We start from the raw sequence: 13,752 nt of genomic DNA, 5'->3' as shown, positions 1-13,752 counted from the left end.
CTGCCAGGGCTTTGGTTTTGGCTTTTTCCAAAGCTGCTCCTTGGACATCATCCCTGCACTGCAGATGGGTTATAAAACAAAAGCAAGGATTTAGAAACCAAGAGGTGAAAATTCACAGGTGGTTTCCCCTCGTTGCTGGGCTGTGGATGTGGTGGGGTCTTCAGGAGGAGGATTTGAAGTAACAAAAAAAAATAATCGTAGAATTGTCAAATAATTTGGGTTGTCAGGGCCCTCTAAATGTCACCCAGCCCAACCCCCCTGCAGTATCAGGGACACCCTCACCTAGATCAGGTTGCTCAGAGCCTCCTCAAGCCTCACCTTGAATATCTCCAGGGATGAGACCTCAACCCCCTCCCTGGGCCATTGTGCCACCTCTTGGTCACCTCTTTGGTGCCTCAGTTTCCTTCCCTGCCCCATTGAGACTCAGGTTTGCATTTCTAAACCCCCAATAAAAGGACATTTCTCCCCCCAGCAGTGCAGCAGCACGTTCCCTCTTTAACAGAAGCCATTCCATCATTTTCCTGAGCAAGGATGAATTGAGCATCAACATTGATCCTTGTGTCCTGATCTGCTCCATGTCCTCCACAGGTTGTTGGTTTCTTGGTTTGGTTTTTTTTCTTGTGTGGGTTTTTTTTTTTTTTTTTTTTTTTTTGGGGGGGAGGGGGGTTTTGTTGTTTTTTTTTTTTTTTGTCCCCTCCTCCTCTTTGATTGCCCTTGAATAGCTCTCTGCAAAAACAAGGTGTCCTTTGACATCAGGATTTCACAGTGCTGAACCACACGTGTCCCCTGGCACGTTGGGAAGGGTGGGAGGTCTCCAGCACTTGGTTGCACTCATGGGAATCACAGTGTTGGGAACAAGGCTGCTTTTGTCCGTGTTATATATTTTTTTATTTATTTTTTAACAAGTCTAACTGTTTTTTTGTGGTGGTTTTTTTTTTTAATGCAAGAAATGTGCTTAGATTTAAAATCCAGCACAGGGCTGCCCTGTTTTGGACAACTCCATGGGTGTGTGTTGGTGTTCTCCTGAATATTTGTTCTCCTGAAAACAAAGGAGGATAAAATAGTGGTATTGGTTGCCTGTGGTGGTAAAAAAGGGAGAATTCAAGGTACCACTGTGCATTCAGCAGTGGGTAAAAGCCCTTCCAAGTGGGTAACAGCCCTTCCACAAGGACTTGCTGCAGGGTGGCCACTGTTTTTTGGTTTTTTTTGTAGCCTGGGTCAAATATTTATTGCCTTGAGATTAAAACCCTCTATTAAATCTCATTAAGAGCATCATATTGTGGTGGCACAGCTTTATTGAAGAAGTCTGATGATAATTTCATAGGATGTTTATCTCTGTATTTCAAAGTACCAGTTTTCAAGTGTGGTGACCTGAGCCTGGAAGGATTCTTGTTCTATTCTTGTTCTTGTTCTGTTTTGAACTTTGCTCTGAAATTAAATTCCCCTTGGGAGGCAGAAGGGGATGGAGGGGACTCTGCTCTAGTGCACACCCTGCCCAGAAAGACTCAAAAAAAAAAGATTCTGCCCCAAGACAGTGACCGTGTCACCAGCAAAACTCAGCAGCATTTGTGTTGGACTCGAGATAAATGAAAATAGCTCTGTCCTTATTTTTCCCCCCCCATAATTGTCCTGGAAGGAGTGGCTTTGGCATGTTTAAAGGAATCTGGGTTTGAAGAGGTCAATGTGCTGTCCCTCCCTGTAGGAGGAACAGTTGGTTCAGCTGTGTAGATACACACGAGTGTGTTTGGATGTGTGTGATCACAAAGTGTGGGTACAGCTCTGCTCCTGTGTAGTTTGTGTAGCCACACAGCTCTGCTCCAGCTTTTTCATTTATAAATAGGTGTTTGTATGTGTGGAGATATATTTATTGATGTTTTAGTATCTCTATATATGTATTTATATACACATATAAATATAAATCCATTAATAGGAATGATGATGTATTTTATACAGGAATATATATATATAAAGAAATATATAGAATCCCAGACTGGTTGGGGTTGGGAGGGACTTTAAGGATCATTTATTCCCACCCTCCTGCCATGGTCAGGGACACCTCCCACCAGCCCAGGTTGCTCCAAGCCCCATCCAACCTGGGCTGAGACACTGCCAGGGATGGGGCAGCCACAGCTTCTCTGGGAAACCTGGCACAGGGGCTCAGCACCCTCACACCAAACTATTTCTTCCTCACATCTCATCTCTCTTCCATCTGGAAACCCTTCCCCCTGATCCCATCCCTCCCTGCCCTTGTCCCCAGTCCCTCCCCAGCTTTCCTGGAGCCCCTTCAGGCACTGGAAGGTGCTCTAAGGTCTCCCCATTGCAGCTTCTCTTCTCCAGCCTCAACACCCCCAACTCTCTCAGCCTGGCTCCAGAGCAGAGCTGCTCCAGCCCTCCCAGCAGCTCCAGGGCCTCCTCTGGACTCACTCCAACACTTCCATGAATATGGATATATAGATATGGACAAGGATAGAGTGATGTATGTGAATGGAAATACACATATATACATATATACATATATATGTGGGGTCACAGAGGACCAGCAGTGCAGCCTGGGCACAGATATCTCCTGAAATCCCAATCCCTGCTCCAGTCAGGAGGGCTTTTCCAAAGCCAGCAAATGATCTTTCAGCCCAGCCCAGCAAACTGGGGGTCTGGAGCCCATCCACAGAGGTGCAGAAGCTGATCCCTGCATCAGCCTTTGCAGGTGGGGGAAGGAAATGCAGCCCTATCTAAAGGTTGCATCAATAGTTTCCAAGAAATAAATAATATTTTTGACCATGAGAGCAGGCAGTGGCTGGAGCTTCTTTATTCTTTGTAGAAAAAGCACTTTGTTTATTCTTCATGGAATCACAGAGTGGTTTGGGTGGGAAGGGACCTTTAGAGGTCACCCCCTTCCAACCATCCTGCAGGGAGCAGGGACATCTCCAACCAGATCAGGTTTCTCCAGACCCTTTCAAGCCAGACCTTTTGTGTCTCCAGGGATGGGGCATCCCCCCCCTCTCTGGGCAACCTGGGCCAGGGTTTTACCACCCTCAGTGTAAAAAATGTCTTCCTTAGTTCTAGTCTTAAATTCTCTCTCTTTTAGTTTAAAACCATCACCCCTTCTCCTACCCCATTGCCTCTTTCTTGCTCTACACTTCACATTAGCCATTTTTTTAGTATTTTGGGAGCATTTCCAATATTCTCTGGGTTGTGTTTTTTTTTTTTAGCCCTGTGAAGATGTGTCTTTGAACCTCCCAGACACACCCCCTGCCTGGCAGCCCATGGAGAAGGCAAAACCTACCAAAGCAATGAGGTTATGTGCAGTGATTTTTGGAGGTTTGTTTTTTGGTGGCTTTCTCCTTTTTCACTCATAACCTTTCCAGTTTTTTTTAAAGCCTTGTGCCATGCTTTCCATGCTCAGAGACCCTGTGGCACATCTCCAGGGGAGAGGGGAGGGTGCATCCACCTCAACCTCACCCAGGGCAGCCCAGATGCTCCCCAGCTATTATTTTTTCCTTTGAAGGAGTTTTTTCTTCCCCTTTGGCTTTTCAGGAGGGGTGAAGAACCACCCAACCTCCTGCTTGGAGAGCCCCTGGCTGCTCCTCAGGGTTTGCAAGCACTGGATTAATGCCTTATCAGCAGGTATTTGAGTTGAAAGGTGCTTTAATCCCCCAGCTGCCTCTCCAGCTGTCTGCTGCCTGCAGTCAGGGTTTTAAATGTGCTGTCACTTTTTTTTTTTTTTTATTTTTTTAATTTAAATAATGTCTATTGCATATTCGTTTCAAAATAAGAAAAAGAAACCCAACCCAATTTTTTTTCTTTTTTAAATCAAAGCCCTCGACCAATTTCAGCCCATCCACACCAAGCTCATTGAAAAGCTGAAAAAATTGGGTTTGGTTTGGGTTGGTTTTTTCTTTTTAGCAAATCACCAAGTATAAAAAAGAGGAAATTCATGGCTTGTGTGTTGGTTTCAATCCTTGTACTGAATCTTTTCTGTGTAGCATTTCTCTGTGTATGTTGTGTATAGACACGTGTGTGTGTGTTTAAATGTGAATATGGACATATCCCAGAATTTACCTATCACAGAATCATGGAATGGCTGAGGTTGGGAGGGACCTTAGAGCTCATCTCCTGTGGCTATATTACGTATGCATATTTTATGTGTGTCAATCATATATTCCCATATTTTATATATTGGTGCATATATGATGGAGGTGTGTATGTAAGTGTGCTTCTACCCATAGTATCTTTTTTTTCTGAAGCAAATAGTGTGGATAATGGAAAGGCATTTGGCTACCTGGACTTCCCAAGCAGGAATCATCATCATCATCATCACATCAGTCCATGGTCCAGGGGCTGCTCTGCTCCTTCTGCCCCCCTGGCAAACCCAGCAGTGGGATGGATGGGCTTTGCTTGGCTGTGATTTAGTCTGGAGGTGTTTGGTCCTTCCATATTGCTCCCCTATTGCTCTAAAAACCATCAGTTTTAATTAAGAAACAAATTTCAAGCCTCTGCTTTGGCTGCCCCTTCCAAAGGTGCAGAACACTGCAGAGGAACCAGCTTCAGCTGCAGATCTTTGTTGCCAAAAATCAAGCAGAAAAGCCATGATGCAAACCAGACAGGCTCACAGAAGTTCCCCATGTGCCTCCTCAAGCTTCTGCTGGAGCTTTTTTAATAATCTGCCTCTGATGTGAAGGGGATGGAGGGGTTCTCAGGTTCTTTGCTGTCCTGTGGATTTAATCAGGGATGTGGCTGTGAAAGGGGATCAGTCCCACAGAGGTGGAAACCACCACTGCTGGAGCATCTTGCTCTCCAAACATCAATCTGGTGGGGTTTAACCAGGAGGAGGGAGGTGAGGGGGAGCTGAAAGGTTTATTCAGTTGGATGTGGGCTTTTTCATGGAGGGAAGGCCCATCTGGAACAGGGGAGATCCCAAAATAACAAGGCAAATGCAGTGTTTATGTAAAGCTGGAGACTTGTATACTACTGTGAGTAAGTCCTAAGCTCGTGGAGAGCCTGCCAAGGGCCAGCAGTGCTCTGGAAGGGAGGAGGTTCAATAGCTGCTGCAGAAACAGAGCAGAAAAGGGACTAAAAAATCCCAGGACTAGCCTGGGAAAGCATTTGGAGCAGCTGGGATCGAGGGGATCGATGCATAATTTTTTGTACTACACCAAAATTGGGGTTTTTTTTTGCTGAAGTGGGAGTTGTGGAGCTGTGCAGTGGCACAGCATCAGAATGCACTTGGTGTGCATCTCAGATAAAGCCAATTTGCTGCTGCTGGAGCTGGAGACAGGAACTGAGCAGTAGCTGTGGGAATCAGAATCTGCAGCTCTAATTATTCTGGACAAGCTGGGGTGATGTGGTGAGGCACTGGCATGGATTGAAAGCTGAGGATGTTTAAGCTTTCAGAGCACTTGGTTGAGCAGCTCTTTATCACTTCTCATAATATTCTGTCCTCACAGAGGTCTCTGCAGCCATCCAGATGATTTAAATGCCTCTTGAATTTGCAGGACCATCCCATGGCTTTTCAAGGTGAATGGCAAGCTTGTGCCTTGGGGTTTGCTGGACAAAATGTCCAAACGGGAATGGAAATCAAGGTTTTTCCTCAAAAAAAAAAAAAAAAAAAAAAAAAATTAATTAAAAATCAAAAAATACCAGCTGGGTTGCTCAGCCCTCCCGGGCTCCCGGCAGCTGAGGTTTTGGTTCAGGCCATGTGGGGAGGTGGAGGAAGCAGAGAGCTGGGGTTATTTTTGATGCCTGGAAGGAAGTAACGTGCTTCCCTTTCCCTCTGGGGCTGGGGTTGGGCTCCTGGAGCTCCCTGTCCCCAGCCCATGCTCCAGCTGATCCTGACAGCTCCAGCCTCTACAGAGAATCATAGGATCCCAGAGTGGTTTGGGTTGGGAGGGACCTTAAGGATCATTTATTTCCACCCTCCTGCCATGGTCAGGGACACCTCCCACCAGCCCAGGTTGCTCCAAGCCCCATCCAACCTGGGCTGAGACACTGCCAGGGATGGGGCAGCCACAGCTTCTCTGGGAAACCTGGCACAGGGGCTCAGCACCCTCACACCAAACTATTTCTTCCTCACATCTCCATATCATCTCCCTTCTTTCAGTTGAAATCATACCTCCTGATCCCATCCCTCCTTGCCCTTGTCCCCAGTCCCTCCCCAGCTTTCCTGGAGCCCCTTCAGGCACTGGAAGGTGCTGCAAGGTCTCCCCATTGCAGCTTCTCTTCTCCAGCCTGAACACCAAACTATTCAGCACCCTCACACCAAACTATTTCTCCCTCACATCTCATCTCCATCTCCCCTCTTCCAGTTTAAAGCCATCACCCCTTGTCCTATCACTACAGGTTCCTTGCCTGGCAGGGCAGTGCAAGGATTTCCTGTGACTCTGCCAAATTTCTGTAACTCATTCCTAGGGATCTCTCTGCTTTTTCATCCACCCAAGATACCCATGGTGTGAGGATGCTTTTTTACTGCCCTGAGGACACCTCAATCCTGGTGGCTCTGATGTTCTTCTCTCCCTGCTGTGTCATTAGCAGGAATCAGCTTATTTAGACTAAAATGGGTGGGTTTTCCATTCCCACTGAACAATCCTCTTTCTTTTCCTATTTGCTTTGGTGGAGATGCTGATGAACTTACCAGCTCTGACCATCTCTGCACCCGACAGAGTTGCTGGAAGGCTGGTTACACCTCATGGCTGCAAAAAAAGCTGCTCAGGGATGTGCAAGGAACATTTCACAGCTCAGAGGAGCTTTGGGATCTACAAACACCTCTGCTGAGATTTGCAGTGGGGTTTTGGACCTGTTGGAACCTTTGGAATTCAAGGTGTGGGATCTCTAAAATCAATTTGCAATGCTCAGAGACTTCCCGGGGCTCTGATCAATGTGAAATGGCCAATCCTATGACTGACAGGAGTAAATGGGGAAGGACTGAGCCAAAATAATGAGACTTGTCCTAAAGTTGGAACCCTGACAAGTCAGTAACTCGTGAATTGGGACCCTGGTGAAGGTTTAGAAACCTTTGATCAGCTTTAACCAGGCAGCTGCCATTCCCTGGCGTGCAGGGATTGCCGGCCCTGCCCTCTGCCTTGCACAGCACCAGAGTTTTTCTTGTCACTGTATTCCTGTTAAACTCAAGCCCCCAAGTCAGCTGCTAAACATTTGCCAAGCTGTTCTATATATTCCTGCCCCGTGGGGCAGCCACAGACCTTTACCTTTCTGGGTAAAGCCATCTCACCATTAATTTAAAGTGTTAATTATGACAACTCTGTGCACATTCATGCCATGGCTTGCAGGGTTAATCTGCAACGTAAACCCAAATCTCCTCTGTTAGGCCTAAGTGTTAGTGATTCAAAATACCCTTTTTTTTTTTTTTTTCTTCCTCCCCTCAGCCTTTCAGTGCCAATTTGCTGAGCTTTCAGTAGGGCAGAAGTTGGACTCGGTTACTAAAGTCCATTGTAATGATTTCTCGGATTTTTTTGAGAGTGGCCAAGGCTTGTGCAAGTTTGCATGCTTTTCTATATTTGGTTTTGTTTAATTTGATTCTACAAAGCTGTTGAAAAGTCTAGCTGAACACTTCCACTTTTTTTTGGCTGTGCAGTGATGCCATTAGACCAGGAGTTCAAAGACAAAAAAGCTTCTGCTGGGTTTTCTCGGTACCCCCGAGCTCCAGATCCCGTTTTCAGATAAGGGCTGAAAAAAAGTTTGTTTGTCACATTGTTCTCATTTTGATGGAGTTCAGATGTGGCTCGTGGGGGTAATCATCACCATGTCAGTCCTGGAGTGTGGTCCTTGGTCCCTTCAGCCTGTCTGGTGATGGATCTGCTGGGACTTGGCTCCTGGGCTCTGCTGGGTTTGTCCCTGGGTTGGTGACACCCGACCTGAAGGCTGGTGACATCCTGCTGAAGGATGGAGGAAGGAGCTGTTGCAATAAACATCAGCTGGCAGTTTTATTTTGGATTAAACTTGTGTTTTGAGTTGGGAATCTGGGATCTGAGGAGTATCTGGAGCTGCAAACAAAGTTGTTTTATTACCAGTGCCTTAACCTGGAAAGCACCATCCTTTCCAACTAAAACACTTCTATGATTCTGTGATTTCAAGCTTCCTTTTTTTTTTTTTTATTACAAAAATTAAAATAATCCTCATGCAGAGTCCCTAACCTGAAAACTTCCTGCTAGCTCTGCCCCTTGTGATACCCAATGCAGAAGTGTCCCTGTCATTTGTCCTGCAGCCTCTTGAGGTTCTTGTGTGCTTGCCCAGATGACGTCCTGCGGAAACATTTGGTTTTTCCTTTGAAATGAGACTTTTGGCTGCCTGCTCTGCTGTCACCATCACTGCTGACACATTCCCCTGGTCGATATTTTTGGAGAGGGAGGGTTTAGGATAAGCAGAGCTTTGTAAAATGCAGGTTCAGCACCTGGAGCATCCCCTTCTCCATCCTTTTCTCCTGCACCATTAATGCCCGTTGGTGGTTGTCAGATGGAAAGATGCTCCACAGGAATGGCAGAGGCTGTGGGGAGATGTCAGGGAAAAATAATCCAAGTGAAAAATATTGCAGAGTGGTTGTCTTTTGGAGTTAGCACCATGCTTTAGTTCCTCAAAGGCTTTGAAGCTTGGATGTGATCTTCAAAGACCCCGTGGTTGCATTCCTGCTGGAAGGGAGGTGCAGCTGTTGGGATTTGCACTGTTGTTCCTTTGGGATGTCACTTTCAGTTTCATTTGGGAATTTTCCAGTTTTATTTGTAGAAACTGGAAGACCTGGAGAAGACACCTTGTTGAATTCTTCTCTCAGACCTCCTTCTGGTTCTGCTTTCTGTGTGTGGCTGGGTGACTGGACTCTGTCCTTCACCTTCAGGTGTCCTACATGGTGAGGGTGGGGAATCATGGAATAACAGACTGCTTTGGGTTGGAAGTGATCTTCAGGATCTAGTTCTGTCCCCCTACCATGGGCAGGGACACCTCCCACTAGACCAGGTAGCTCCAAGCACCATCCAACACATCCAGAGAGGGATAAACCCAAGAACTGATAACTAACAAAAAAAATCTGTGCAAAATCCCTGCTGGAGAAGGTGTTGGGTCATTTGTGACCCGCTTGGCTTCATCCTCCAGCTTCACTGCTGCCAGGCTTTGTGGTCCATGGACACATTGGATCTCATCCTTATTCCTTTTGTGTTCTTTCCTACTTTTATCTGACTGCTATTGAGTCCAGGCAGTTATTTGTGTCTGAAAAGGGCTGCAGCGTTTTTGGATCGATGGTGAAACTCATTTCAACTTCAGCTTTTGTCTTTTGAAGGCTAATCCTGGTTTTAAAGTGGTAAAATGGTTTCTTTGTTGTAGATGTCAAGAAGGACTGGTCAGATCATGCACTGTGGTGGGAAAAGAAGAAAACTTGGCTCCTGAAAACACACTGGACGTTGGACAAATACGGGATCCAGGCTGATGCCAAGCTCCAGTTCACACCTCAGCACAAGCTGCTTCGCCTCCAGCTGCCCAACATGAAATATGTCAAGGTGAAAGTCAACTTCTCAGACAGGGTCTTCAAGGCTGTTTCTGACATCTGCAAAACGTTCAGTAAGTAGCAAATGGGGAGGTCAGCTTTTGGGTTGGCTCCTTCCTTCAGAGTGTGTGTTCCTCCCAGACTTAGCAAGTTAATGTTGTTTGCCAGCTGCAAACACCCAGTGGTCACCTGGGCATCAAGCAGTGTGGGTATCTGCTGCTTTCCCCTTGCAAATCTAATTTTTTATGTGTAAATATTTAAATCGTAGTGAAAACTTCACAAAAAATATGGGTTTTGTGCTGGATTCTGGTTGGTAGCAAAGCTGTTCTCAGCTTTGTCTTAGGCGAGGTGAAGCTGCTGGTCTTGCGTCGTAAATCTTTTTTTTTTTTTTTTTTTTTTCTGTGTATTTATGCATGAGATGAGACAACAAACCCTGAGACAGGAAACCTGCCAGCTCTGTGGGTTCTTCTCCAGTGGAAAATCACATTAGAGATTAAGTGATGATGCTTTGCTGTAAAACTGTCTGGGGGAGGGAAGGAACTGAGTCTCCCTCTCTCCTCCCCACCTCCTCTTCACGATCTTTTCCCTTGTTGAGAAGAAGCCCTGGAAAAAAGGCTGGATCATCTGCTACCAGGTGCACAGGGCTTCTTTATAAATTTTTTATCCCAGAACCCTAAATCTTCCCCCTCCCCCCCCCCCAAAAGAAAAAAACACCCCAGAAAGTGGTAACTTGACTCTGAGGAGCTCCAGGAGATGATAATTTCACTCTGAGGAGCTCAAATAAGCACTCAGCTCCATCCTGCTCTCCTTCCCTCTTGCTCCCCTCCAAGAGGAGCCTGCAACCTGACCTCTGCTGTAGTAAAACCTATTTCTGCTCTTAAAAAAAAAAAAAAAAAACAAAAGCAGCCAGGGCCACTCTTGGCTGACCCAGTTGTTTTGTGAGGCTGGAGGAGCTGTGCTTACGTGGTTAAATCTCTGCCACCTTTGTGCTTTGGTCAGTATATAAAGTTTGTTACCAGTCTTTTCCATTTCTTTCCTGGCTTGTTTTGTTGTTTGTTTGTTTGTTTGTTAAATATACACATCGGGCAATTTCTCCTGCAAATAGAAAAGGCTTTATAGGCAGCATTATTTCCCAGCTGCTTTTGCTTCCCTACCCTAACCCCCCTCCCCATCCCATCTCCCGTTGCTGTTTTTAATGTCACACAGGACAGTGAGGTCAGGGGCATCTGGTGAGTCCTTCTGGCACTGAGTCACCTCAGGAAATTCTGATGGAGTTAATCACATCACCCCAGAGCTTCCACCACCACCACCGAGCTCTCAGAACCTTACATGGGCCTGAAGCAGCTTTTCCTTCTCCTCTCGGTGTATTCCTGAGCAACCCAGGGGGTGCTGTTAATAATTAAAGATGTGGGAGAGGGGAAAAAGGTGCTGGGGTGGCTGGGAGGGGACGTGCATCTCTCCAGGGTCATTCTGATTTCCATCCCCCCCCCGTGGCATCCAACCCGCTGGCATCAATATTGGTGGTTTTGGGGGAAGCAAAGAGTTTTGCTAGGAACTTCACTCCTCTTTTTTTTAGGGACTTCCCAGGCTGAGCTGCTTTTGGGGATGGGCAGAAAGGATGTGGCTGGATACAGCTGTGAAATCTTGTTGAGCTCCTGTCCTGGTGTTTGCTGTGAGCCAGATGTTCAGCAGAGCTGAGGGGAAGAGCAGCCACATCTGCTCAGTGTCTGCTCCAGGGATGAGGGGATGGGATGTGGGGATCTGGGAAGCTCTGCCCTGAACCACAGAGGTGATTGGGATAGAGGTGTCCAAATCCCATTGGTTTTATGTATCATATATATCTTATCTTAGAATCATGGAATGGTTTGGATTGGATGGGACCATAAAGATTATCTGCTTCCAACCCCCCTGCCATGTGATATAGTACAATAGAATTAATAGTATATAATATAATGTACTGTAGTATAACATAACATTAAACACTATATAATATATAATATATATATAATATTTAATGGGTAATATATAAAATAATTTATATAACATGTAACATATAACATATAATATATAACATAATATAGAATATATAGTATATACTATATTGTATATAGTATATACTATATGATATGTAATATTACATTATACTGTATGATATATTATATTATATTATATTATATTATATTATATTATATTATATATAAGGGATGTTATATGATATAGTATAATATCATTTATAGTGTATGAAATATATAATATGCATTATTATGAAATAATATATGGTATAGAACAATATCATGCAATATATATTTCAACTTTTATATATTCAATATACTTTACAGATGTATATTTTATATGTTGCATATAATATAGATTATGCGCATAATCTATATTATATAAATAATATATATATTTAATATTAAAATTATGTGTCCAAATACTGCTTTATATATATACACACACATATATATATACATATATATATAATTTAGGTGTCCAGATGCCTCAGTGGTCCAGAGAAGAGCTTCCCAGTGGGAAGACACACATAAATCTGTATGATTTGATGTTTGTCCCACAGAGATCTCAGTTCATATATATATGAACATCTATTCATATGTATATATATATGGTTATATATATATATATGATCCAAAATCTCCATGGGGCAGACACCAAAGCATCCCATGCCAGTCCTGGTCACCTCCTGTCCCTTCCTCCCCCATCCCTGCCCTTGGAGCTGCTCTGGGCTCAGACACTTGTCCTGCCACTGCTGATGGGACAGGAGCTGATCCAAGCCAGGAGGTCCTGTGTGTGCTGGGTGAGAGGGGCTGCTGCTTCTGGGGTTGTGTTGGATCTGCACAGTTCCTGTCGTTCCTGGGAGGTGTGGGGAATGTCTGCCCACACCTCAGTGCCTGCCAAAAATCAGAGCTGCTGTAAGGGGGGGGGGGGCTCGTCCCAGCTTGGGGAACTTGCATTTTGCTTTTCCTCCAACAAAACCCTCCCTTGGGGTCTTGCAGGCTGTGGTATTATGTTTTTCCCCACCTGCCTCTATCCCTGTTTGGTTTTCTCCCCTCCCACCCCCAGGTTAATGCCCACACTGCCCTATTTTTCCCCATTACCTTCTCCCTGCAGCATCTCTGAACAGGTTGGCTCTGAACAGGGCAGGGGAGCCCCAAATTAATCCCATTGACTGTCTCCTCATGGAAAACTGAGGAGATATCTTAAGGCAGAAGAGGAAAGAAGCAGAATCACAGGACCATTTTGGTTAGAAAAGCCCTTTAAGATCATCAAGTCCAACCATAACCCAGCAGTGCCAAGGCCACCCCTGCCCCATGTCCCTCATCCCCACATCCCCAGGGCTCTGAAACCCCTCCAGGGATGATGGGGACTCCAGCCCTGCCCTGGGCAGCCTGACAAGTATTCTCTGCCCTAACAGTGTAGTTTTTGCCACTGAAAATCCCTCAGTTTCTCAAGTTTGGGGCCAGTGCAGCTTGGAGCAGTGTCAGTGCTTGTGAGTTGCTGGGATTTTGGCTGTAAGTGTTTGCTGTCTTTACCCCTGGAGTGTTTAATTACACACTTCACTAATTTTAGCATATGGTGTGATTAATGAGTAATGTAAGTAATTCCTCCTGCTCCCAGGGCTGGAGTTGGTCACATTCACAAAACCCTCTGCACACAAGCAGGGAACATGCTGGGGTGAGTGATTTAGGGTTGTGTCTTTCCTTGTATTCCTTTTAAATTGCAGCCTGAGGTGTCCCTGTTGTGGATCAGTGTTGCTTTATGAAGAAAAGTCTCTGCTCTTAGAATCCCAGACTGGTTTGGGTTGGGAGGGACCTTAAGGATCATTTATTTCCACCCCCCTGCCATGGTCAGGGACACCTCCCACCAGCCCAGGTTGCTCCAAGCCCCATCCAACCTGGGCTGAGACACTGCCAGGGATGGGGCAGCCACAGCTTCTCTGGGAAACCTGGCACAGGGGCTCAGCACCCTCAAATTAAGAATTTCTTTCTCATGTCTTATCTAAATCTCCCCTCTTCAAGTGTTGAACCATTGTTCCTTGTCCTCTCCCTACAAACCTGTAGAGAAAGTCCTACCCCCACCAAAAATTCCTGTGGAGAGTGAGGTTGTTCCACAGGGCAGCTCTCTGGGGGCATCCTGGAGGTGGCTGTGGGAAGATGCCAGAGCACATCCCTCTCTTTCTTGGAGGTCATGTGAAGCTGAAAAACAAAAAACCCAACCAAACAAACAAAAAAGGAAGCAATCTCCTCCCC

General features: G+C 45.5%; 1 protein-coding gene across 4 annotated transcripts in view; it reads left to right on the top strand.

Moving 5' to 3' along the window:
* FERMT2 (FERM domain containing kindlin 2) overlaps positions 1-13,752 on the top strand; it is a 56,008-nt gene that overhangs the window by 11,280 nt on the left and 30,976 nt on the right. For all 4 annotated transcript variants that reach the window (XM_071745162.1, XM_071745163.1, XM_071745161.1 and 1 more), the window contains exon 2: positions 9,325-9,558. In XM_071745162.1, coding sequence (XP_071601263.1) covers positions 9,325-9,558 — 234 coding nt within the window. The remainder of the gene's footprint in view (positions 1-9,324; positions 9,559-13,752) is intronic.

This window comes from Heliangelus exortis, chromosome 5 (assembly GCF_036169615.1).
Source record: "Heliangelus exortis chromosome 5, bHelExo1.hap1, whole genome shotgun sequence".
Classification (NCBI taxonomy): domain Eukaryota; kingdom Metazoa; phylum Chordata; class Aves; order Apodiformes; family Trochilidae; genus Heliangelus; species Heliangelus exortis.
Note: the sequence above shows the minus strand (reverse complement) of the source record. Positions and strands in the feature narration are given on the sequence as shown.